Source organism: Schistocerca nitens, chromosome 9 (genome assembly GCF_023898315.1).
Source record: "Schistocerca nitens isolate TAMUIC-IGC-003100 chromosome 9, iqSchNite1.1, whole genome shotgun sequence".
NCBI classification, from domain to species: domain Eukaryota; kingdom Metazoa; phylum Arthropoda; class Insecta; order Orthoptera; family Acrididae; genus Schistocerca; species Schistocerca nitens.
In genome coordinates this window covers 17,194,819-17,222,039 of record NC_064622.1, presented here as the reverse complement: position 1 = coordinate 17,222,039, position 27,221 = coordinate 17,194,819, and the positions used below count along the sequence as shown (strand labels likewise).

The 27,221-nt window shown below is 40.5% G+C and overlaps 1 protein-coding gene across 1 annotated transcript in view; it reads right to left on the bottom strand.

Annotated features, from left to right (window-relative positions):
- Positions 1-27,221, bottom strand: part of LOC126202995 (UDP-glycosyltransferase UGT5-like) — an 87,494-nt gene that overhangs the window by 22,300 nt on the left and 37,973 nt on the right. Inside the window, exons 2-3 of the mRNA XM_049937192.1 lie at positions 17,981-18,218; positions 3,596-4,176 (exon numbers count right to left, since the gene is read on the bottom strand). Coding sequence (XP_049793149.1) covers positions 3,596-4,176; positions 17,981-18,218 — 819 coding nt within the window. The remainder of the gene's footprint in view (positions 1-3,595; positions 4,177-17,980; positions 18,219-27,221) is intronic.

Genomic DNA, 27,221 nt, shown 5'->3' with positions numbered 1-27,221 from the left:
GGACAGAATCATCAGTGACAGGTTAACAACAGCTTTATTGAAACTTCCTGGCAGATTAAAACTGTGTGCGAGATCGAGACGTGAACTCGGGACCTTTGCCTTTCATAGACAAGTGCTCTTCCAACTGAGCTAGCCAAGCATGACCTCACAGCTTTACTTCTGCCAGTACCTCGTCTCCCACCTTCCAAATTTCACAGATGTTCTCCTACAAAACTTGCAGAACTAGCACTCCTAGAAGAAAAGGTATTGTGGAGACACAGCTTTGTCACAGCCTGGGGGGTGTTTCTAGAATGAAATTTTCAGTCTACAACTATTTCTGCAAGTTTCACAGGAGAACTTCTGTGAAGTTTGGAAGGTAGGAGATGAGGTATTGTAGGAAGTAAAGCTGTGAGGATGGGTCGTGAGTCATGTTTGGGTAGCTCGGTTGGCAGAGGCAAAGGCAAAGGCCCTGAGTTCAAGTTTTGATCCAGCACACAGTTTTAATCTGCCAGGAACTTTCATACCAGAGCACACTCTGCTGCAGTATGAAAATTTTATTTCCAGACTGCTACAACCTGCCCAGTGACATTGAACTGGCCATGATTACATCAAGATTATTGGCTGATGAGGTCCCCCCCTCCCCCCAATAATGAATCCTAGGAGGCAATACTTGCCTCTGTGCATGCACACAGGGCCTGAAAAATAACCCAGCATTGCCCCAACAACTTGACAACCTCAATGCAGGCCCACAATCCCACTATGGCCACCTTCACTGATCTCCATCCTGCCTCAGCCAATATCACCTGTATTGAGATAGGATGTGGATAAAATGCCACATAATTTTTCTTCTCTCTCGCTGAGAAATATCCCAGTCATGCACTGTATAGAAACCAGCCATGGCACAGTCAGTCATGTGCACTGTGCGATGATAACATGGCAGATGTGACCTCTGGTAACCTCATCCCCCAGTACTCTGCTTTCCCACTGTGAGAAGTTGGGGAGAGGTCAGGGAAGGTGGGTCTCTGTTCTGACCTCATCACCAATAATACGAGGATGTCAAGAGTTATTTACCTGTTAAGGCAACTTATGGATTGTGTTCCTGAAAAATATGTTAGAACATCCTATTTTTCATTCTTTCAGAGTATAATAGCATATGGAATTATTTTATGGGGGAACTCTAGCTGTGTACATGACATATTAATACTGCAAAAAAAAAGCTATTAGGATAATTACTGGTTCTGCATATAAGGCACACTGTAAACCATTGTTCTGTGAACAGAAAATCATGACTGTTATAAACTTGTACATATACTATGTTCTAATTTATACGAAGAAGAAATTACCAGAAACAAAAACCAGAGAAAATGTACACAGCCACAATACAAGAAGGAATAGGTGCCTCTATATTCCTTACCACAGGTTGTCAAAGTCACTCAACAGCTACGAAATCATGGGGTACAAATTATTTAATAATCTTCCTCAATCTGTTCAAGAATTACCTGAACAATTATTCAAACAAACAATTCATGACTGGCTAGTCCTCCACCCATTCTATGACATAAGAGAATTTATCAACTGTAATATAATACTATAATGTTAACAAGAAACCTGTTGTTTCTTTCAAACTATTAATTGTATTTTAGTATGTATATGACGTTGTCTATTGCTGTAATGGCCGAATGACAATAAAATTATTATTATTATTATTATTATTATTATTATTATATACACAGTCTGCTGTTTGCTATTGTATCATGCACATGCTTCTTTTTGTGTCTCTGTGTTAAGCAATAAAGTGCATGTGAATTCAGTTTGTCTGCTCTCTCACATTTCTCTATGAGCACTGTGATCAGGAACTCCCACATGTCTAAGCTAGAAACAACAAAAGAAAACAATGCTTCAGATTAGTGAAATACTCAATACCTGTGTGTTTCTGATTAATGGTTTATCATTTTGGAAGTTTATTATTATTATGTGTTATTGTGTTGCACAAAATAACATCTTCTGATGCAAATAGCATGGTTAACTTCATTCTGAAAGTATACTAATGTAACTGTGGAAATTGATAAAGGGGGAAAGAGCACAAAAGAATGGGAGCATTGTTGTTTGTAGAACCTTACATTTTCAGTTTCTGTACAAAAGAGAAAAACTGACTGAGGAAAACCAGATAGCACGTGACTGAGGTAGTGAAAAATTAATGAAAATATGTGCGGCTAGTGTTGAAGCCTTTTGAAAGTGACAGTTTTGCATCTCAATCACAGAGAGAGCAAAGAGTAAAAAACCACATTTTGATGTCATAAGATAGAAAATTTCATAAAAAAGTGTAATGTTATAAATATTAGGTGAAACAGTTAAATAATTTGAAAACTTTTGTAAAATTGTTTCTGAACAGTAAAATGAATAATAACTGATGTTATAACAAGAACATGAAATGTATTAATTGTCATAAATCTACAAAATGTTTCATGGTTGTGGTTACACAACACAGTGTCTCTGTGGTTTAGATGTTGTATGAGATCTTTGTCAGAGTTTTGGTTCACTGTATATTGTCAAATAAACCATGTGTATGAAAAGAAAAGTGTCTTATGTAATAGTTACAAAACACAAGGACCTGCAGTATAATATTTCAACTAAGTAAATTATATTATTATTGCTTCTGCTATATTGGGATGTACTTCCGACTACACATGTAATGCAACTCACATTTCGGCAGCAAGCCCAAAAGAACCTTGATAGAATAATGCAAGAATTGAAAATGTTGGTAGTTAGTAGATAGATTCCCCCCACCCATGGTTACTCCTCCTTCTCCTTCCCTTGCTCTCTCAATCGTTTTTTGCCTAGTTTATTTGGTCACTAAGCAGTGAAAGATATTCCTATAAATGAAGTAGGATTAATTAAGTTTATCCATTAGCTTATCATTGGGTTGATTTCATTCTCATTTTTTTTACACATATGACCAGCTAGTAATTTTGAACCTGGAATTAATGTAGTACACTAGCAAATTCATCTATTTCCAAAATCTGTAAATCTTCTGTAATTACCTCTTATAATGGATATGGCAGCAAACCAAATAATCATTTGATACATGACTTAATAACATTCATCAATTAAAGTCAGTATTAAATTGTCTTATGTTTGTCTAGAACTAACAATAGTTTTGCACTCAGGCCATGAAGATCATCTTCTATCAATCGTGTCAGTGGATAGGGCACTGAGGGACATGTGATCAACAGACCAGTCTCCCAGCCATTATAAGCTTTTTCACGTTGGAGCTGCTACTTTTTATCATCAGTGTAATAAGTCTCAGCGCACCCTTTCCAAACCTTGGATCAAGGAAAACCACGGACAATCTCTATCAGGACAGGGACTTAAACCTATACCTATAGTCAGACATGCTCATGCCATATTTGTGGAGGCAGGCTGCTCACCAACACTTCAAATCTGTGCAAATGCTTGTGCTATTGTCACCCAGTACACACAAAGAAAAGGTAGTTCTCTTATAACAGAAAGACCAGGTTCTCATGAACAAATGTATCAATTTCAATGTCTACATCCCTACATTTATAATACTGCAGAAGTGAAAAAGTAATTGATGCTGTCAGAATAAAAAGCTCACCTCTGGAAGTTGCTTTGGTGGCTTTACATGCATGCCACCAACCATTATAATATTTGGTACTAGTGGTCTTACATATCCAATGCTCATATGGGAATTAATGAGCATCAATGATGTTTGCTTTTCCAAGGTGGTCAAACTAGGAATTGCTGAATCATTGAGACGCTTCTGAACTGCAGCATCCATGCCTGGCAGTATGTACCATTGTCGAAAAAGCCTTCCCACTGTTCCAAACACAGCATTGTTAAGCCGCTGAAAGAAATCCATGTGGTCAGAGTAAGCGAAGAGAGGATCTGGAAAGTAAGCAATTTCTGATGGATTGCCCACCCTGTCACCAACCCACTGATGTCCTTCATATGGAACAATCTGGATCAGAGGCACATTGAACTTAAATGCAAATACGTGGTAGCATTCTTGATAAAAATCTTCAGTGATAACAGCATCAAATTTCTCATTGGATTTGTATAGTTTTTGGATTTCCTCTTCTCCAAGGATTAAATTACAGGAACGTATTCCATAATTTGAAAGGAAGAACAGTCCCATGAATGGATTGACCACAGATAACTGAAACATATTCACTGAACCTGAAAAAGACAAATTAAAAATAAATGTCACCACTTAGACAAGCAAAAGTATGCACTATTTTGACTGAATACTGTAATGAGCTTTGGATACATAATAATATTTTGTTTGTGAAGTCTACTTAATAGGCATAAATTAGTCATACGACATCTACTATTTATAGTTTTGTAGCCAATGACCGATTTCGCATGCATGATGGGGCTAAAACTCACAGAAAAATTTGCTTTTCTACAAAAACATGAAATATACCATTATTACTGCTATATCTACACTCATTATTGACAAAAAATACATACACAAAAATTATGTCAGCTGATAACTGCACACCAAATAATGACAAGGTTATAAAACATTAACACAACTATTAACTATTGAAGTACAGAAGCCAAGCGCTGCGGCCGAGTGCTTCTAGGCACTTCAGTCCGGAACCGTGCTGCTGCTACAGTTGCAGGTTCGAATCCTGCCTTGGGCATGGATGTGTGTGATGTCCTTAGGTTAGTTAGGTTTAAGGGGACTGGTGACCTCAGATGTTAGGTCCCATAATGCTTAGAGCCATTTGAACCATTTGAAATACAGAGTCCTGTCACTGACAACTGAATGCACACAGGTGTGGAGTTGGTCTGACTTGAGAACATTTGCATATGGTGGAGAAGATGAGAGGGCACAAGGCCCACTGGCAGTGGCTCAACGTGTTCTAGTATCCTGGCTGGGGTGGTGGTTGCAGGTGACAGTGGCATGCTTGCTTCATCCAGCCACCACTGGCACTGGATAGAAATGCTGTACTGGAGGATTTCACGGTGCACCGCCACATCCCTCCCCTCTTCCACAGAGCCAGTATGACAAGCACCAGTGCACAAAAAAGGAGGAAAACATCAGCAGGACTGCTGATGGCAGAAATTCAGCACTGGTGAAGAAGCCATCCAATCTGCCCAGGTCACGCAGTGATGACAAAAGTGGTGATGGCAGCAGTGCATTGGCAGCTACATGGTGACAGCATTGGCATCCATCAGCTCATCAGCATCCGAAGAGGCGTCGCCCTCGCAGGGATTGGCTGTCAGCTGTCCCTGGCCCAGCGAGATGTGCAGGTGGAAATGCCCCAGACAAGGGTGTACTGGCTGCAGTGACAGCCCCCTTCACATGGGGGCTCTGTGGACCATGTGTCTGCAGAAGTTGGATGCAGCAATGATAGGGCTTCGTCCACGCAGTGCTCCGATAAACAGGTGGTGTTCGGGCAGCCACTGTCAGACACCACTTGAGGGTCTGGGGTGGGCAGTGGCTTCACCTCGACATTGTCATTGCCCATCAGCACATTGAGGGAAAGTGCCTCTGTGGCATCTTGTCCCTGGGAGGGGGAGGCAGTTGCAGGAGAGATCTCCAACTGTGTTCCCTGTGGCTTCAGCAGGCTGTTGCCCCAGCGAGGGCACAGTTGATTCTGATGGTGGGGGAGTGATGCCTCACAGGCGATCACAGTGAACGTTCACTGGCCATGCATCCCCTGAACCATAGCTGGCACCTTTCCCAGCCACCGACCTAAGCTGCTTGCACAGACTAGATTGCCCACAACATATCATGAAGGGTGCGGCCAAACCACAGGCTTTGGCACAGGAGAGAGCAGATGTAGCAATAATTTCTGGCCATAGAGAACCTCCACTGGGCTGTGGCTGTTCAGTGGGATGACCCTGTAGGAGCTTAGGAACAGAGGAGTCTGCCAAGCACTTTGCCAACTGTGTCTTAAATGTACACACCATATGTTCCACCTAGCCATTCAGTTGGGGGTGAAATGATGTGGATGTGAGGTGAGTAATACCATTCCGGATGCAGAAATCACAAACCAATGCCAAAGTAAATTGTGTGCCATTATCGCAGATGATCACTTGTGCCAATCCTTCGGTCGCAAAAATCTGAGTTGTAGCCTGCAAAGTAGCTTCTGCTGAAGTGGTGTGCATGATGTATGGGTAATTTTGCAGGCCATTCACCACAGCTAACCACATGAAATTACAGAAAGGACCAGCGAAATTGATTGGATGGGGTCCCATGAATGACAGGAAGTGAGCCACGGAGCAAAAGTTTTTGGGGGCTGCCTGATGATCAGCACACTGTTTGCACCAGCAGACAAGCTTCTCAGTTGCTGAATCAATGCTGGGTCAGTAGACAAAACACCTTGCTAGGATTTTCATGTGGGTTATGTCCCAGTGCCCATAGTGCAGAAGTACAAAAATTCAGGATTGCAGGACTGGCAAGATGACACTGCAGACTTTGTCCAAATCCATACTGAGGAGAAGTGTTCCAGCAACCACCAGCAGCCAATTATGAAGTAAAGAAATGGAGAGTGAGTCTGACTCCTTAGCAGGCAGCCATTGAGCCCAACATATTGACACAAAATGGGACACCAGACGGGGCACTGGGTCTCGCTGAGTGGTGTTCTCTGTGCACTTTTCTGTGACCAGGAGCCTATCCAACACCTGCTGGACATAATCATCAATTTGGAAACACATAGCTTCTATTTTGCTGAATTTTGTGTCAGGACCTATAGCTAAGCATGTCTGCATTGGCATGGCAATCAATGGGATGATAATGAAGCTCATATAGATACACACTCAATAATAAATCCCACTGCTGAAGTCTTTGTGTGATCTTCTCAGGAAGCTGAGAATGGGGCCTAAAGAACCACTAGCATTTTTGGTCATTGATGAGATTCATTTTGTTTCCAAATAGGAAAATGTGGAACTTACAGACTGCACAGACAGTTGCCGATGTTTTGTCTTTTCTATTTGCAAGTAATTGCATTGAGCAGCTGTCAGTGTCTTTCAGGCATATATCAGAGGTTCTCACAACCATCAGCTTCCATGTGAGACAAAACCACCACAAATGTGTACTGGCACACATCTGTGGTAAGATCCAGCTGTTTACCCAGTGTAAGGTACCAAGATACAGGGAAGACATTAGCAACAGCTTGGCACCTTGGCACCATCCCAGAACAAACAAAAGGAACACCTTTCTTCCACAAGTTGTTTAAGGAATGAATGACATTTGCTGCATTGGGGATAAATTATGATTAGTAACTGACTTTTCCCAATAATGGTTGTATTTCTTTCAGCTTTCATGGCTCAGGAAGGTTGGCAATATCTGCTAGATGCTGCTCCATAAGACAGATGCCATCCTTTGAACAAAGAATGTCCACACATTCCACTTCTGCCTGATATAACTTTTTCTGCTGGTTGTACTTAAGGCCTGCCTCTTGCAGTCAAGTGAAAAGGGTCCAAAGATTGTCCAGATGTTCCTGTTGTGAGGCCTCTGTGAAGATAATGATAATACAACATGAGGCATCACATATTAACTGTTCTAAGAATCAATGAAAAATAATGGGGGCATTCATGGCACCAAAAAGCAAACACATGTAACTGTATAACCCAAATGGGGTGTTGATAACCATAATCTATTGAGAAGCAGAACCAGATGAAGCTCTAATATGCCTCTGCCAAATGAATTTTGTAAAAACATTCACCACCTGCTGGTTTCATGAGGATTTTGTCGGCCCATAGAATTGGGTAAGAACCCACTACCGACTGACCATTAATGGTGGATTTGAAACCTCCACACAAATGAAGCACCATTGCAGGTTTGTGAATAACAACCATTGGTACAGCCCATTGGCTAGGGGTGGCTGGTTCAATGGGTCCAGGCCCTGCAAACTATTAAGTTCCATCTTGACTGCTGATCTCAGGGTGAAGGGCAGAGACCAAGCAAGACAAAATTTAGGTATGGCCATTGATTTGAAGGTAATGTGCATCTCATAATTCTTTGCTGTGCCCAGACTGGCAAAAACCGGGTTGTCCATTTCCTGGAATGGAATAGAGTGTGAAACAAGATGTACCATGTCTTGAATTTCAAACCTAAAGACCATGAAGGCATTAAAACCAAAACTGTTCTCCAATGTCGCACTGTCTGCTGCCAAAAGCATGATAACCCTCTTGACGGAATGATACACAATGTTGATCATGAACTCTCCTTGAACAGGAACGGGGTGCTTTCCATAACTGACCAAACAACAATTTGTGGAGGAGAGAGCAGACTGACTCAGATGATGATACGTTTCCAGCTTCATGATGGACAATGAGGACCTGGTGTTGATTTGGAAATGGTACAGTTGTTGCTGAATCAACAGTACAATGTAAACCTTACACTATGGACTTCTGAGAACTTCACACCTGCATCTGAGGCCTGGCTACATGGTTAATTGTGACAGACTGTGGTCACATGGCCTTGCTGTGGCGAGTGGCAAAAATGGTATGCTTGCGCAGGCAGTGGTGCTTTGATTGTACATGGAAACAGAGAGGACATGACAGAAAATGTGGCAGAAAACAACAGTATCTGATTGTGACCCAAATGAATTAGAGGAACAAATCGAGGCTATCAGGGAATCCCTCTGGTACCGTGCCAACAATCACACTGACACAACATCCATGACATCCTAAAAAATTTCAGGCGAAGTTTCTGACACTTCAAAAGCCCCGGCAACAGCCAGTGCCTCCTCAACTGTTGGATCTTCTAAATGCAACACCTCCCAACGGGTCTCTCTGTCCGGACCAGAATGAACGATGATGTCATGAATCAGAGAACTGGCATAGGAGTGTCGACAGTGAGCATGCACAAATTTACACTTTCTATTTAGCTCATGGAGGTTGCCTACCCATGCTTCATGAGATTGACCTGGTTTCTTCCGCTGCTGGTGGAACTCCAAGTGGGAAATCTCCATGTGAGTTTGCTTAAGCACTAAGCAAGTCACATTTCAGAAAGTGATAATGCTGACTGCTGATGGGTCTTTCAATGAGGTAAGTTTTTGATTCAAATGAAATGTTTCAGGTGCAATCCACAACAAGAAAAAAGCTTTTTGCAATGATGCAATGATGGATCCTCTACATTGTTCGTGCTGTAAACTGCTGCTGCAGGCATCGCATGTATGTGACCTGATCTTCCTCTGCTTCTCAGAATGGTGGAAAAGCTTGGGAGGGAGGGGGGCTGTAGGTGACAGTGACTGGGGGACCATTTCTCCCAGCAAATTTATAAATAACTGCAGAACAAGTCTAACTGCTGCTGTTGTTGCTCAAGCTGTTGCTGCTGCTGTGGTAGCAATAGAACCAACACTGCAGCCATTTCACTTGTGAAAGACACTCACAGAATGAACTACCTTGTCTCCATAACTACTGTATCTACACTTTTTACTGAGCATCACTACATACAAACAAATTACGTCACCCAATAACTAAATGCCAAATAATGATAAGGTTAGAGAAACATCAACACAACTATTAAGTGTCAATGTACAGAGCCCTATCACTGACAACTAAATGCACAATGTCACAGAGCACTTGAGAATATTTGTGTACTGCAGAAAAGATGCAAGTGTACGAGTTCCCCATTGGCAATGGTATGATATGTTCATATTTGCTGGTGGAGGTAATGGTGGCGCGTTTGCTTTGCCCAGCCACCACTGATGCCACATAAAAACACCGTGGTGGCAGGTTGTATGGGTGCACCACCACTGTTGTCATTATCATCAGTAGTAATAATAATAATAATAATAATAATAACAATTACTGCTTGAATTGCTACCATGTGCTTGGTTAAATACAAACTTTATCTGCTAGTTACTAAACATCATGCACATCACAATAGCAGTGACATCATGGTTTGACTGGTTGGTAAATTGGGGGGGGGGGGGAGGGGGGGGGGAAGGGACCACACAGCGAGGTCATCAGTCCCGTCAGATTAGGGAAGGATGGGGAAGGAAGTTGGCTGTGTCCTTTCAAAAGAACCATCCCAGCATTTGCCTGATGACTTCATAGGTGTTATGTTGTGCAGCATGTTCAGGAACCACTTGTGATTGCAATTGCCCACTGTTTAGAAGTGCCAGGCAGTGGCAGATTTACATATAGACCCACTAGGCACAGGCCTAGGGATGTCACCATAAGGGCGCAGCATTTTTTTGCTCCGTACTCATTTTAACCTTTAAGCATCAGGGAAAACAAAACTGGCTTCTTACTGGTCAGAGCCTGCAATATTAGATTCTTTAATTTGGTGCATAGGCAAGAGAATTTAAAGAGGGCAATGGATAGCCTGAAGGTAGATACATTGGGAATTAATGAAATGTGGTGGCAGGAAGAGCAGAACTCCTGGTCAGGGGTTATAAATGCAAAATCAAATAAGCATAATGCAGGTGTTGATCTAATAATGAATAAGGAAACAGGAACACAGGTAAGCTTTTCTGAACAGTGTACCAAATGCAATATCATGGCCAAAATGGACTTGTGGGATTTCTTTCAATGCTGAAGAATCTCTGGACAGAAATAACAAATGTTTACTATCAAACATTCTTTATTGGCGTATGTTGTTGTTGTTGGTGTCTTCAGTCCTGAGACTGGTTTGATGCAGCTCTCCATGCTACTCTATCCTGTGCAAGGTTCTTCATCTCCCAGTACCTACTGCAGCCTACATCCTTCTGAATCTGCTTAGTGTATTCATCTCTTGGTCTCCCTCTACGATTTTTACCCTCCATGCTGCCCTCCAATACTAAATTGGTGATCCCTTGATGCCTCAGAACATGTCCTACCAACCGGTCCCGTCTTCTTGTCAAGTTGTGCCACAAACTCCTCTTCTCCCCAATTCTATTCAATACCTCCTCATTAGTTATGTGATCTACCCATCTAATCTTCAGCATTCTTCTGTAGCACCACATTTCTAAAGCTTCTATTCTCTTCTTGTCCAAATAATTTATCGTCCACGTTTCACTTCCATACATGGCTACACTCCATACAAATACTTTCAGAAACGACTTCCTAACACTTAAATCAATACTCGATGTTAAGAAATTTCTCTTCTTCAGAAACGCTTTCGTTGCCATTGCCAGTCTACATTTTATATCCTCTCTACTTCAACCATCATCAGTTATTTTGCTCCCCAAATAGCAAAACTCCTTTACTACTTTAAGTGTCTCATTTCCTAATCTAATTCCCTCAGCCTCACCTGACTTAATTCGACTACATTCCATTATCCTCATTTTGCTTTTGTTGATGTTCATCTTATACCCTCCTTTCAAGACACTGTCCATTCCATTCAACTGCTCTTCCAAGTCCTTTGCTGTCTCTGATGATCACAAGAAAATATATCACAGCATGTGAAAACACCCAAAGTCTGGAAGTTTTCCAGATCTCACTAAATCCAAAGATAGAGCACTCCATGGTCCTAGTGGAGGTGGTTTGCCATTGCCTTCCTCCTACCATAATGGGGATGAATGATGATGATGAAGACGACATAACAACACCCAGTCATCTCAAGGCAGGAAAAATCCCTGACCCCAGCAGCAATCGAACCCGGGACCCTGTGCGCGGGAAGCGAGAAAACTACCGTAAGACTACGAGCTGCAGACAAACATAATATACTCATTGCTAATACTTGAAAGAAGGTTGTATATGTGGAAGAGACCTAGAGCCACAGGAAAGATCCAAATAGATTACATAATGGTATGACAGAAATTTGGAAACCATTTCTATGGGAAGATGTGCCTTCTGACCCAGATTTATTGGTTATGGCCTGAAGATTAAAACTGAAAACATTGTAAACAAGTAGGAAGTTAAGGGGATGGGACTTGGATGATTTGAATGGAATAGGGTCTGCAGAGAATTTCAAAGGGAGCATCAGGTATCAATTGACTGAAATGGACATAAGAAGACAACAGAAATGGATGGAGATGAAATAGTGAAGGCAGCAGAGGATCAAATAGGCAAAAAGACAAAACCTACTAGAAGTCCCTGGATAGTGGATGTGATACAGAATTTAACAGATGAAAAGAGAAAATATAAACATGCAGCAAATGAAGGAGGCAAAAGAGTATATATATGTTTGCAAGTGAGATAGACAGAAAGGGCAAAGTGGCAAAGCAGGAAAGACTAAAGGAGAAATGCAAGGCTGTGGAAGCATGCATAATTAGTGAAGAGATAGATGCTGTGTGTAGAAAAATTAGAGAGACAATTGGAGAAAAGAGAAGCAGCTGTATGAATATCAAGAGCTGAGATGGCACTCCAGCACAAAACATAGGAGGTAAAGCTGAAAGGTGGAACTAATATAAAGAAGGACTATTCAAGGGAAATGAAGTTGAAGGCAATATTATAAAAAGGAAGGAGGAAGTAGATGAAGATGGGTTGGGAGTTAGGATACTGTGAAAAGAATTTGGCAGAGCATTGAAAGACCAATGTGGAAACTAGGATCTTGGAGTAGGTGATATTCCCTCAAAATTATTGAGATCCTTGAGAGAGCCAGATATAATGAAACTATTTCACCTGATGTACAAAATATATTCAAAAGATGAAATACCTTTAGATTCCAAGAGCAATGCAGTAATATCATTTCCAAATAAGGCAGGAGCTGATAGATTTATTGCCAGACCATCAATTTAATAAGTCATGCTTGCAGAAGATTAACACAATTATTATTATGGAAAAACTCATAGAAGCCTGACCTTGGGGAAGATCTGTTTGGGCTCTAGAGAACACAAGGCTATATTGATCCAATGCCATATTTCAAAAGATAGGTTAATAAAAGTCAAACTTACATTTATGGCTTTTGCAAATTTAGAGGAAGCTTTTGACAATGTTGACTGGAATACAGTCTTTGCTATTCTGAGGGTAGCTAGGATCCAATACAGGGTGCAAAAAGTTACACTTACACAGAAATCAGACTGCAAATATGAAGAGTAGGACATGAAATAGAAGGAGTAGGTGGCAAAGGAGTGAGACAGATTTGTAGTTTATCTCTAACAATACGGAAAACCAAGGAGGAATATGGAGAGGAAGTTAAAGTTCAGGGAAAAGAAACAAAAATATTGAGGTTTGTTGATGACATTGTAATTTTGTCAGAGGCAGCAAAGAACTTGGAAGAGCAGCTAAATGGAATGGATAGTGTCTTGAATAGAGATCAGGTGATATTGCAGGAATTAGATAAGGAAATGAGTCATTAAAAGTAAAAGATGAATTTTGATTTATTGGGAGCAAAATAATTGATGACTGCTGAAGTAGGGAGGGTATAAAATGGAGAGTGGCTGTAGCATGAAAAAATGTGCCTGAAAAAAAAGAACTGTGTTAATATCTAAAATAAAGCTCCGTAATATGCTTGTCAGACCATATGCTCGTTCTGTACCCATCTCCTTACCCTATGGCTCCTATCCCTGTGACTGTCCCTACTGCCCTATGCACTCTCATACCACCACCTATTCCAGTCCTGTAAGTGGCAAAACATATACTATAAGAGAGAGAGAGAAACCCATGAAATGACACATGTCATATACCAGCTGTTATGTAAACACTGTTCTGCCTTTTACACCAGCATGACTACTACCCAGTTATAAGTCAGGACGATTGGGCATAAGCAGAGGGGGTATACAGGCAACACACAATATCCTGTTGCAGAGCATGCTGTACAGCATGACACTCACAATCTCGGTGATTGTTTTATGACATGTGCCATCTGGATCCTTCCCCCAGACACCAGTTTTTCAGAACTCTGGAGGTGGGAACTAGCAGTACAACATGTCCTTGGTTCTCGCCACCCACCTGGCCTTAATTTATGTTAATTGCTTCTGTCTCAGCATTTCTTCACAGTAACTACTCCTTTTTTCACTCCATTTTAGTTTACTACATCTTTCATTTTCAGACATCTATTTTTCATGGTCCTCCCTCCGACCTCTGTTACATACAATGCACTTAGCCTTTCACTCTTATTAACTCATGCACAATGTTTTAGAGTAATCTCTGTCTTGTACATTATCCTGCCTTCCACCTTTAAGCTCTCAGGTTTTCAAATTTTGTCTGGTGCAGTCCCCAACAGTTAGTCTTTTCTTCTCATCCCATATGGTAATTCTTCCCTGACCTGGGGTTCTGGGTAACTTTTCTGAACTGTTCCCCTTTCCCTAAACCTATCCAGTCTTTTTCCTTCTCCCTTCTTGCTTCCCCTTTGACTCTTCTGCCAGAAGAAGGCGCCACTGACTCCGAAAGTTAGTAAATGTTAAATCCCTTTTCGTGTGTGTTCCTCTGTCTCCGCTTGGTGAGTATATTTTTTGTCTACCCGTTTACATTAGGTTATTAATAAATGATTATCTTTGTTGTTCTAAAATAAATTTAAGTGTTAGGAAGTCTTTTCTGAGGGAATTTGTCTGCAGTGTAGCCTCATACAGAAATGAAACATGAATGATAAACCATTCAGATAAGAGAATAGAAGATTTTGAAATGTGGTGCCACAGAAGAATGCTGGAGATTAGACGGGTAGATCAGTTAACTAATGAGATGGTACTGAACTGAATTGTGGAAAAGAATAGTAACATAGCTTCACTAAAAGAAGGGATCAGGTGAGAGGAAACATCCTCAGACATCACAGAATCACCAACTTGGTGATGGAAATAAGTATGAGGGGTAAAAATCGTAGAGGGAGACCAAGGGATGAATATAGTAAGCAGGTTCAAATCGATGTAGGTGGCAGTAGTTATTTCGAGATGAGGAGGCTTCCACAGGACAGAGCAACATGGAGAGCTACATCAAACCAGTCATCAGACAATAACTATTTGCAGGACTCCAAATGGAGGTATAGAAACATTGTTCAAAAACTTTGAAATTATGGTGAAGAAAGGATAAAAGTCAGAAACAAACATTCCTATCTGTTATTACTTCAATATATAAATGTCAAACTCTGGTAAGCTAGCCCAATGACAACTTTTTAATATTCTTGGTAACTACAGTATTTCTAGAAATATTTATATTGCAACTCTTGTATAGGAATACTTTTCTGGCCATGAACTATCACCGGTCACATCCCCTACCAAACAGGCTTGCTAACAATACTTCCGATAAACGAATAAATTTCATGTGGCTCCCACTCCAATGTAAACCTTTTGAACTGATGGCTTTGCAGCAACTTGTATGTCAGTTTCACTGTACTTACTTATTCAAATGGTTTCTCATTTGGACTCATGAGGCTGTGCCGATCTTTCAACCACAAAAAATCTGAGTTGGTGACCGGGAACTGAACCTATAATACCTACGTCAGTAATACCAACAACACCAACCACCAGACCACTGGAATGCTTGATGCTTCCACTGAGGAACATGTAGTGATTGTGAGAGGTCAGGAAGAGGAGTCTGTAAATTTGTTCTTTGGTGTATTAAGTCACATAGAGTGACTTTTTCCCTATGAAATTCAATCTAACTATTTTTTAAACTGTGTTTGACAGATTATTAATGAAATGCATTGCTGAGTGATACTCTTGTTTGTCTCTTCAAAATATACTTATTTTGTCTGTAAGCCCAGAGGAAAGTTTCTGGACTGGTACAATATTGAACATGATAGCATTAGGGGAAAATATTGTTATTACAGAGGATACATAAAAGTGTGAGAGTATGGGACTAAACAGGCTCATACAATTTGTAAGGACACCTGAATTTTAAAGAGTTCTATGAAGCTAAATGTCATCATCTAAAAAAAATGCCATATGAAAGGTATAAAAAACCTGCTCGCAACAAGTGCAAAGCAGCCATGGAAAATTATCACGTAAGAACCGTCTCCTATGCATATGTAAGAGCTGTTACTTGAAACAGATGAATTGGAAGAGTTCTTTAAGTATTCAGAGAAAAAAAACTGGTTACAAGAACACCTCAAGTGAAATTTTTAAAAGTTAACTGCTTGACAAGGAGACTCCATTGAGAGAATTTTTTCAGTGGAATCCAAAGGCATTGAAGAAACAGTGATACTATCAAAGTATGGATTATTACTGTTTATCCACCTACATTATCAAGAAAACTATTCATTTGATGTACTAATCTCTCATGTTTAATTTTAAGGAGGGGCACTACCATCTCCACAACCCCCTCCCTGCTTTTGTCCCCTCTAGCATATGGTTATAGTTTCACCATTTCTTTCTGACACATTAATTCCACCCAACTTACCCATACTCTGCTAGAGCTATAGGTGCCTCTGAAGAGGGAGGGAGATATGAAATATGGCTCTCTTGCTATCTCGTGGAATCTGGAGGTTTTGGATCATCAGACTGCAGTCTGCTGAATAGTTTAATGTTATCCTCTCCTGTGCCAACTTCTTAAACTCAACACACACCCAGTTCCTCAGTTAATTACTGGACATGTATGTGCATCTGCCTTCCCATTTTACCCTCTAGGGCTCCCTTCAGTACCATGGAAGTTATTACATGATGCCTCAACACATGTCCTATCACCCTGTCCATTCTTTTACTCAATGTTTCCCATATGTCCCTTTCTTCACTGATTCTGCAGAGGGCCTCCTCATTCTTTATTTTATCAGTCCGCTATTCTTCTCTAGCACCACATCTCAAACACCACAATCCTCTTCTTTTCCAGTTTTTCCACAGTCCACGATTTACTTTTACAGAATGCTACACTCCAGATGTGCGTCCTCACAAATTTCTTCCTCACGTTAAGGCCAATGTGTGATAGTCCTGCTAGACTTCTTTTAGAAATGCTTGCTCATGTTGCATGTGCTGGTATGCTTATTATATTCTGCTTTTTTGTCTTTCAAGTGTTAGTTTCCTTCTAAGGAAGATGAATTTCTTCAAGTCATCTACTGTCTTATCCCCAGTGTTACATTCATTATGGACAATTTCCAAAACTGTTTTTTTAAATTTTACTGCAGCAGTTTCTGTTCCCTTCTCAGACCTGAAACCAAGCTGTTCTTTGCACAGAAGTTGATATTTATTTCAATGGTCCATAATTGTTTTTCAGAATATTTTTGAAAAAGAAGTAGCATCAAAACTACTCAGTAATTCTCTGTACTTTCTGTACAACCTTTTCTTGGGGATGGGAAGAACTTTCACATGCTTCTTGTAATCAGAGAAGCAAATGGATGTGAATGACTCACTTATAATGCTAATGCGGTCCTCTAGGAGATGCATTGGAACATCGCCTAGGCATGTGGATATTTTTATGTTATCTGACTGTTGTGTTAAAGTGCAGAGCCACAGCAGTTGATGTTCTGTTGTACATTGTTTAATCTCACTGATACACTATTCATACTACTTCATTCTTTTATCACAAGTTATAGTGTGTCAAGTCCAAACCATACGCAGCTCATGGTCTAGTGGTTAGTGTTGCTGCCTCTGAATCACAGGGTCCTGGGCTCGATTGCCGGCGAGATTGGGGATTTTCCTGCCCAGGGACTGGGTGTTTGTGTTGTTCTCATCATTTCATCATCATCATCATCATTCTTGACTGTGGCTAGACTGGACTGTGAATGAAACTGGACTGTGTGAAAATTGGGACTTTGTTTGGGCACTGATGACTGTGCAGTTGAGCATCCCACAAAACCAAACATCATCATCATCATCATCATCATTACGTCCGCACAGAGATTGCATAACACACTATTCCCTACTGGTCTTCTTGGCACCACACCTGGAGTGCGGGATAAGTCCCTAGTAATAGAACATAACTCACTACAACCTACCTGGCGTCTGAATTCATGAACTTCCCTCAAGTGTCCAGAACAATGATTGGGAAGGCAGTTACCTGCATGTAACCCTTGTTTAACTCTGAATGTCTGTATGCTATCTCATTTTGAATACTTTTAGACTTAACACAATTTGTGTATCTAACACTGAGATTTAGGTAAAGTGCAATTCATACATGCACTGTAATATTATGTTTGATAAGTTTATTACACTCTTTGTTATGCTTCTCGGGAAGTTTTTTACGGGAATCACAGACTATAATTCATGCAGTACAATGCCTCACTAACCTGTACCAAATGTATTCCTCGTGTCAGGAATGATTATTTCACGCCAGTTTTCTGTGTGGCCTTCACTCTTAAAGGGCGTAACGAAGGTGACCTTGTGCCCCCTGGCGACCAGTTCTTGCAGGTAGCTCTGTGCCAGGATCCAGTGGCTCCGCCCGTGCAGAGGGAAGAATGCCAGGAAGTGAGCTCCATCCAGGCCGCCCAGCAAGCAGAACAGCAGCGCGATGTGAATGGCTTGCATCTGGAGAACAAATTGTGCAATAGTATCCATTATTTACATGGGGTATGATTCATACAACAGAAAAAGTGAGCAGAAATCCACTGAATACGAGAATGGATGTGGACAGTAAATGCAGTAACACCTTGACCCCTTCTGGTTAACTTTCAATGGTGGCTGAATTAGATTAAATTGTAATTAGTGTAATTTACTGTAAGGTAGTTAATGTGGTAACAATAAAAACTGTAAAAACAAGTGCGTGCTAATCCAAATGTATTATTTGTGTCTCAATTTTAAAGATAAAGCTACTTATTTCTAGAAAAGGCAACACTGATTTTGTAATTCAAGATTTGCTGCAACTGTCATTTTTCTTCTTCAGTGGAACCCTAAATGCAACATGCAACAAAGAGCACACCACAACAATATTTCTAGACCTTTCAAAAGGCATTACTCAACTTCCTAATTGACAAGACATTGCTCATGAAACTGTTCTGTGTAGGTATAAGGGGACAAGATTTGGGAAGGTAAAATTGTACCTACAGAACAGAGCTTAGCTTCCATTCCCTAAAGAACATAGCATAAACTTCTACTACTCAGAAAAGCAGCATATCAAATAAGAGGCAGCACAAGGCTCCAGTCTGGGACCAATCTTTTTTTTTTCTTTATCTCTTATTTGCGAATGATCTGTAACCATCTAGACCATGCCACAAATACATCAAAATTTCAGATGATGAAAGAAATGTATTAATAAGACAGAGCACCAAAGAAGAGCATCATATGCATAACAGACTAATTTTCAGGATATATACTACCAATAAACACACAAAACACAGTTACAACACATTTGTACACAGTACAAAATAAGCAGTCATTAACTCTTTACATGGAACCATTCACCAAATCTCTTGAGAATATAACTTCTACCAAATTTCTTGGAGCATGGATTCAGGATGCTTTAAGATAGCACAATATATGAAATGTAAGAGCAATAAGCTGACTAGGCAAAAACAAAATTTTATGCTCTCTTCACCGATTAAAGCTATATTTTATGACTCCTCAATACATGAGCATGAAAATATACAATAAATTAAAGGGATGTGATATTCTGAGCATGGAAATTGGTCATCTAAAGAAAAAATTACATGAACTCTTAGTGGGAAAATTTTATTATTCAGTGGAGGAGTTTATGAATGGTGAGGTGCTAATTTAAACAAGGCAACTAACATCTCTGAAAAAAAGTACAAAACTGTAAAAGTATTGTACTGCTAGAAAATTGTTTGATAACTATACTTCTTATTATTTTTAAGTCTGTAAACTAAATCCCTAAAATTATGTACTGATATGTCTCCAGTACAGCAGATCACATGACCTGAATATTATATGTTCTGAGATGAAATAAATTAAATCAAATCATACATTGCACTACCAGAATTTGCTCTGGTTAAACATTAAAAGAGATAATAAAAAATTTAAACTTTCAGCCAGCATAATTATTACTGCAGATTGCAGATGATGTAATCTTCTGGGGAAACCTGCCTGCCAACAAAACTTGTGTTATACACACATCAAAAACTGTTTTGCATCACTCCGGTTCCCAGAACTCCTGAAGATAGAGGCTGACTGTGGATATTGTATCGCAAACACAGTCCCTTTGACTGTTCAGATACATCACTAAACCCGCCCAAACATGTAAACAACCATGCATGAGCAGCGCATATTAGACGGAGGGGGTCCGACAGCTGATCAGTTCCAGTCATTCCACCAGGAAGGAGGTACATGGCTTGTGTTGTCTGTAGTTCAACCATGTCTTAGATGGTCAGTACCATGGTTTGATCATGTCCACATTGTTACTTTGTGCCAGGAAGGGCTCTCAACAAGGGAAGTGTCCAGGCATCTCTGACTAAACCAAAGCGATGTTGTTCAGACATATAGGAGATACAGAGAGACAGGAACTATCGATGACATGCCTTGCTACATCTACATCTACATCTACATTTATACTCCGCAAGCCACCCAACGGTATGTGGCGGAGGGTACTTTACGTGCCACTGTCATTACCTCCCTTTTCTGTTCCAGTCGCGTGTGGTTCGCGGGAAGAACGACTTTCTGAAAGCCTCCATGCGCGCTCGAATCTCTCTCATTTTATATTCGTGATCTCCTCAGGAGGTATAAGTAAGGGGAAGCAATATATTCGATACCTCATCCAGAAACGCACTCTCTCGAAACCTGGCGAGCAAGCTACACCACGATGCAGAGCGCCTCCCTTGCAGAGTCTGCCACTTGAGTTTATAAACATCTGTGTAACACTATCACGCTTACCAAATAACCCTGTGATGAAACGCGCCGCTCTTCTTTGGATCTTCTCTATCTCCTCCGTCAACCTGATCTGGTACGGATCCCACACTAATAAGCAATACTCAAGTATAGGTCGAACAAGTGTTTTGTAAGCCACCTCCTTTGTTGATGGACTAAATTTTCTAAGGATTCTCCCAATGAATCTCAACCTGGTACCCACCTAACCAACAATTAATTTTATATGATCATTCCACTTCAAATCATTCCGCACGCATACTCCCAGATATTTTACAGAAGTAGCTGCTACCAGAGTTTGTTCCGCTATCATATAGTCATACAATAAAGGATCCTTCTTTCTATGTATTCGCGATACATTTGTCTATGTTAAGGGTGAGTTGCTCAGGCCACCCTAGGCTCATACTGCAGAGGATGACCACTACCTATGGATTATGGCTCGGAGGAACCCTGACAGCAATGCCAGCATGTTAAATAATGCTTTTCGTGCAGCCACAGGACATCATGTTATGTTAGGCTGCATGATGCGCAATTTCACTCCCGACGTCCATGGCGAGGTCCATCTTTGCAACCATGACACCATGAAGCTTGGTACAGATGGGCCCAACAACATGCTGAATGGAATGCTCAGGATTGGCATCATGTTTCTTCATCAATGAGTGTCGCATATACCTTCAACCAGACAATCATCACAGACGTGTTTGGAGGCAACCCGGTCAGGCTGAAGGCCTGAGACACACTGTCCAGCGAGTCAGCAAGGTGGGGGTTCGCTCCTGTTTCGGGGTGGCATTACGTGGGGCCAATGTAGGCTGCTGGTGGTCCCGTAACATCTGTATGATACATGAATGTCATCCTCCGACAGATAGTGTAACCATATCGGCAGCATATTGGTGAGGCATTCGTCTTCATGGATGACAATTCACGCCCCCATCATGAACATCTTGTGAATGACTTCCTTCAGGATAATGACATCACTCGACTGGCCACTAACATCATTTCAGGCAGCGTACTTTCTTCACCTGTTGTCGCTGTCCAACATGGTGTGTAATTTTGACAGCTAATACATATTCCATTGTGGATTACCATGTTTGTAACCTTTTCTGTTTGAGTTCTCATGTACTGATTGACGGGAAGCAAGTCATTGTGTCGGTCAGTCCATGGCTGTCCCCTGGTTGGGTTCCGACAGATCAAGTATATTTGGGCTCACCAGCTGTCTCGCCTAAGTGAACGAGGGCAGACCGACCTCCCTGCAGGCCTTCTGAGTGCCACCGGTGTTTATTTATCTGTTTTCTGCTGCTTAAAATTTAAGGCTTATGGTTTTTTCTTTTTCTTAAAAACTTTCCAAAATTAATTCTTCAACCTATCTTTCAAGCTTAAACATTGCAGCCTTCTGCCTTTAAATGATTATGGTAATATTTTTTAAAATTTTGAAACTTAATTGTGACCTTCAGCCATTGGTATTGCACCTTGCATATGTTTGTTCTATCTGCTTTGCCTTGAGGCTTTCCACTTAGCCGTGACATGTTTTTATTATTATTATTATTATTATTATTTTATTTGCCTTTTAATTACATTTTTATCTCGTTGATTTCTAAGATTTCTTGTTTGGTGGTCCCATAACGACTGTCTGATACATGAATGCCATCGTCCGACAGATAGTGTAACCATATCGGCAGCATATTGGTGAGGCATTCGTCTTCATGAACACCTTGTGAATGACTTCCTTCAGGATAATGACATCGCTCGACTAGAGTGGCCAGCACATTATGCAGACAAGAACCCTGTAAAAATGCCTGGGAGGGATTGAAAAGGGGTGTTTATGGACAATGTGATCTACCAACCACTCTGAGGGACCTACGCTAAATCGCTGTTGAGGTGTGGGACAATCTGTACTAACAGTGCCTTGTTGAACTTGTGGATAGTATGCCACAATGAATACAGGCATACATCAATACAAGAGGATGTGCTACTGGGTATTAGGGGTACTGGTGTGTACAGCAATTTGGACCACTACCTCTGAAGGTCTCACTGTATGGTGGTACAACATGCAATGTGTGGTTTTCATGAGCAATAAAAAGGGCGGAAATGATGTTTATGTTGATCTCTATTTCAGTTTTCTGCACAGATTCCAGAACTCTCAGACCGAGGCGATGCAAAACATTTTTTGATTTGTGTATAATACTGTATTACATATACAATCACGCTTTGGAAATCTAGAGAAGTATCAACAACTTTATATGTCCCAATAAATCAGGATCTTCATCGTTATTAAGCAAGAAGCAAACAGGATACACATGTTTATCATCCACATACAAGACTAAAATAAAATAGACCACTACAAACAGGGAAAAAAGGACTGGACTCTAAACTATTTGACAACACTGCAACAATAAATGGTACTTCAGAATCCCCCTGGCTGTGGTTAAGCCATGTCTCCGCAGTATCCTTTCTTTCAGGAGTGCTAGTTCTGCATGGTTCGCAGGAGAGCTTCTGTAAAGTTTGCAAGGTAGGAGACGAGATACTGGCAAAAGTAAAGCTGTGAGGACCGGGCGTGAGTCGTGCTTTGGTAGCTCAGATGGTAGAGCACTTGCCTGCGAAAGGCAAAGGTCCCGAGTTCGAGTCTCAGTTGGGCACACAGTTTTAATCTGCCAGGACTTTCAATAAAAGGTACTACTATGAAAGTGTTGTTATAGTTCAGTTGAATATCTTTTATCAGTTATTGTCAATTTTATAATTTTAAAAATGAAATATTATTGAAGATCTGAAGATGTATGATGTAAAAGTTGATCAAACATTTCCTTAGGTGTAAGATAATTGAATCTGGTAACATTAAGACATTCAGTCTGTATGATTGTATGCTATAGATACAATACATTCCACAGCTGTTTTATCACTATTTTTCATATTATTTAGAAGCAATGTACAGGAAAGGTCCATAAAAAAATATTTCATAGTAGATAATTATGAAGAGAATGGAGCTTACAATTATTTAAAACATCTTGGATGTTTCAAATGTCTGTACGGTCATCTTATCAGCTCATCATTTTTTGTTACCATATCAGTTTACAGTATTATTATTCATCGTGACATAGTGCTTATAATAGAGCAAAGAGCCTTGTCCAACATCATATAGTACAGTTTTCGCAACAGATTATTAATAAAGATGTAATATTAACTATATTGCAGAACTTCAAGAGGAACGAGTTTTGAGGATCTCTTATGATGAGATATGGCATGGGATGCATATCATCCACAGTCTAGATCCACATCAGTGGGTACTGTACATCATTGTGTATGATTTGGAAATACATAAGAAGACTGATGTTTGTTGTTACTTTGTAACTGATCCTACCTAATGAATCTGGGAAAAGTTCTTAAGAGCTGATGTTACAGGTTTTACCTTCAATCGCTGGCCACAGCAACTTCATGTTACAAGGTAGCAGGAGACATCAAGAGGAATATTTCATTGCTGGCATATTAGACCAGTCTGAGGGAGACTCAGGGAGCTGGTAATGATGGTGCAGTGTGATGAAATTTCTAACAGAACAATGCTGTGTGACATCTCCACAGTAATGATGAATACATCTACCACACACATGCCAGTGATGTTGCAAACTGCTTACAATAGTTTTACTTGGCTCACAACTGCATGTTTGAGAATAGGACAGCAGTTGGCATTTACGTGAGTGTTGGGACTGACAACTTCAGTGAACTGTGCTGAATATCATTCACCACATAAACTGCAGTGGACAGCCACAGGTGCATTGAAAGTATGATCACTAGACAAAAATATTAGCCACCTCTAGAGAATTTACTGCAGAATTGACTTTATTGCTTTGTTTATTCATGATGCATGTTTTGCCTAATATAAAGAATCCTCAGATTGACCAGTGTAATGTTGGAAAATGGGTTTTGGATTCCATGACTAGGGCTACAGCAAAAAATGACAGTCATATACAGTGAAATAAGAGAAACAATGTGCTCACGTTGTATATTAAAAGTGTAACATCCAATAAACTAGGAGGTCTGTGTAGCATAGACTGATACTCTACACAAGTATATCAGACTGGAGAATCAAGAATGGGGCCTCCAGCATATTTGCCATGTGACAAGACTACTTACAGGCCTGATCCTGCCTTTTATCTGCTTGTCTATGCAACACAGACCTGCAAGGTTATCAGCTGTTATGCTTTTAATATATGACATAGGCACATACTTGCTTCAATTTATATTATTATATATGACGAGGGTAGTTTATTTTTGCTGATGCCCTAATTGTGGCACCCAAAACACACTTACGAACACTATACTGATCAATATGAAGTTGCCTTGTTTTAGGTTAAATGTACATCATGAATAAATAAAGCAAAAAAATCAATACTGCAACGAAGACCATTGTTTTCACCATATTCAGCATACTTGTTGCTGTACCAACATACCATGAAGGGGAAATCCTGTTAGGAAGTGAGTCTACAAGGTTGTGCAGGTACATCAGATTCAGGTTAAGTCACTCACTGAGGATTTAATGTGCAGTCTGTAATGGGACAACCTCCTATGACATTACCTTTCATTATAGAAATAGCTGATACCAGTGATATTTTCGAATCCCATATAAGTGAGCATTATCTCGGCTGTTTCAATGAAGGAATTTCATATGATTTTGTATATGATGTGTTGTATTTCAGGCTAAAATGTATAATAAGAAATTAATTTGTTACAACTGATATTTACTAGCTCTGTTTGTATAGGTAAAATTCTTCTTCTTTTAGAAACATTTGAAATTACGAAATATCTAGCATACTTAAAATTCCTGTTATCAATTACACAATCTAATGCTAATTATCAAATTTATTTCTGGATTCATTTTAAAAATAAAGATACAGCTTGGTGACGATTCTTCATTTGTCAAGAAAGTTTGTAAACTCTTTGGAATATGTTACTACTGCAGAATGAGTTAGCAGTAGTGAGCATGCCTCTTACGGAAATGGACATGTTTTTAATTTTGGCAGTAATAATGTAGTTTTTGGTTTTATGAAAATGGAGATGTGAAGTCAGTGTGATGTAGAAGAATGGGATAAAATTTAAAAAATGTCATAGAAACAGAAAGTACTTCCTCAGTTATTGTGTCAACTGGAAACCACAAAGTCAAAATTGCAGCCTCAAGAATCTACCCCTAGAAATCCTGCAGCCAACAACAAGAAAATGAAGACAAGTAAAAAAAAAAAATGTATATTTTATGCCTCTCGAAGCTTTTGAAACTAACGAAGAGACTGAAAATTTACTGGTGATTGGTGATGTGTGTGTGTGTGTGTGGGTGGGTGGGGGGGGGGGGGTGGAGGAGGGTGGTAAGATAACAAGTTTCACCAAACTGTAGGGATCCTGATGCCAGTGTTTTAGCCCCTGTTCCACCATGTCCCGTAGATTTTCTATGGTGTTCAAGGCAGGCAATTTTGCAAGTCAATCAAGTTGCAATAGTGTGGGGGAGTGTTAAGAAAACCAGTCACATATTCTTCCAGCCTGATGAACTCCACTGTTGCCTTCTTTGGATGCCTGTGTGAGCAATGCCCTGTTGTGAGGAGAGCCAACTCCAAATGTTCACTGCATGCAGTTCCCATGGCAATGTTCCCCCACTTAACTGGTGCGGATGGACGTTCATTGCCTGTGTGCAGCAAGTCCTGTCAAGTTTGGAAATGATTTTCATACACAAGCTGTGAAACATGTCCCTGTTTACTCTCAATCAGGACCAATCTGCCGGCCACAATTTTGACTTTGTGTTTTACAGCCACATGTATTACACCACTGCTTGTAGGCAAACAAAACATGAACAAATCCAGCAACTTTACACACCATGTGGCCATGGGCATGGTCAAACATGATTGCCCTTTTCACCTCTCTGTCACATCCTTAGATTTACCGATGTTAATACATAACGTTCACTTGAAACGTAAACATCTACAATTCATCAGTGAGCTTGCAATGGGGTGGCTAAATTTTTCTCCAGTCAGCTTAGTTCACACTGAAGCTGAACTGACCACATGGTTTAAATTTTCATCTGCACTACTAGCCATTAAAATTGCTACACCACGAAGATGATGTGCTACAGATGCGAAATTTAACCAACAGGAAGAAGATGCTGTGATGTGCAAATGATTAGCTTTTCAGAGCATTCACACAAGGTTGGCGCCGGTGGCAACACCTAAAACGTGCTGACATGAGGAAAATTTCCAACCGATTTCTCATACACAAATAGCAGTTGACCGGCGTTGCCTCATGAAACATTGTTGTGATGCCTCCTGTAAGGAGGAGAAATGTGTACCATCACGTTTCCGACTTTGATAAAGGTCGGATTGTAGCCTATCGCGATTGCAGTTTATCGTATCACGACATTGCTGCTCGCGTTGGTCGAGATCCAATGACTTTTAGCAGAATATGGAATCGGTGGGTTCAGGAGGGTAATACGGAATGCCGTGCTAGATCCCAACGGCCTCATATCACTAACAGTCGAGATGACAGGCATCTTATCTGCATGGCTGTAAGGGATCATGCAGCCACATCTCGATACCTGAGTCAACAGATGGGGACGTTTGCAAGACAACAACCTTCTGCACGAACAGTTCAATGACGTTTGCAGCAGCATGGACTATGAACAGTTCAATGACATTTGCAGCAGCATGGACTATCAGCTCGGAGACCGTGGCTGCGGTTACCCTTGACGTT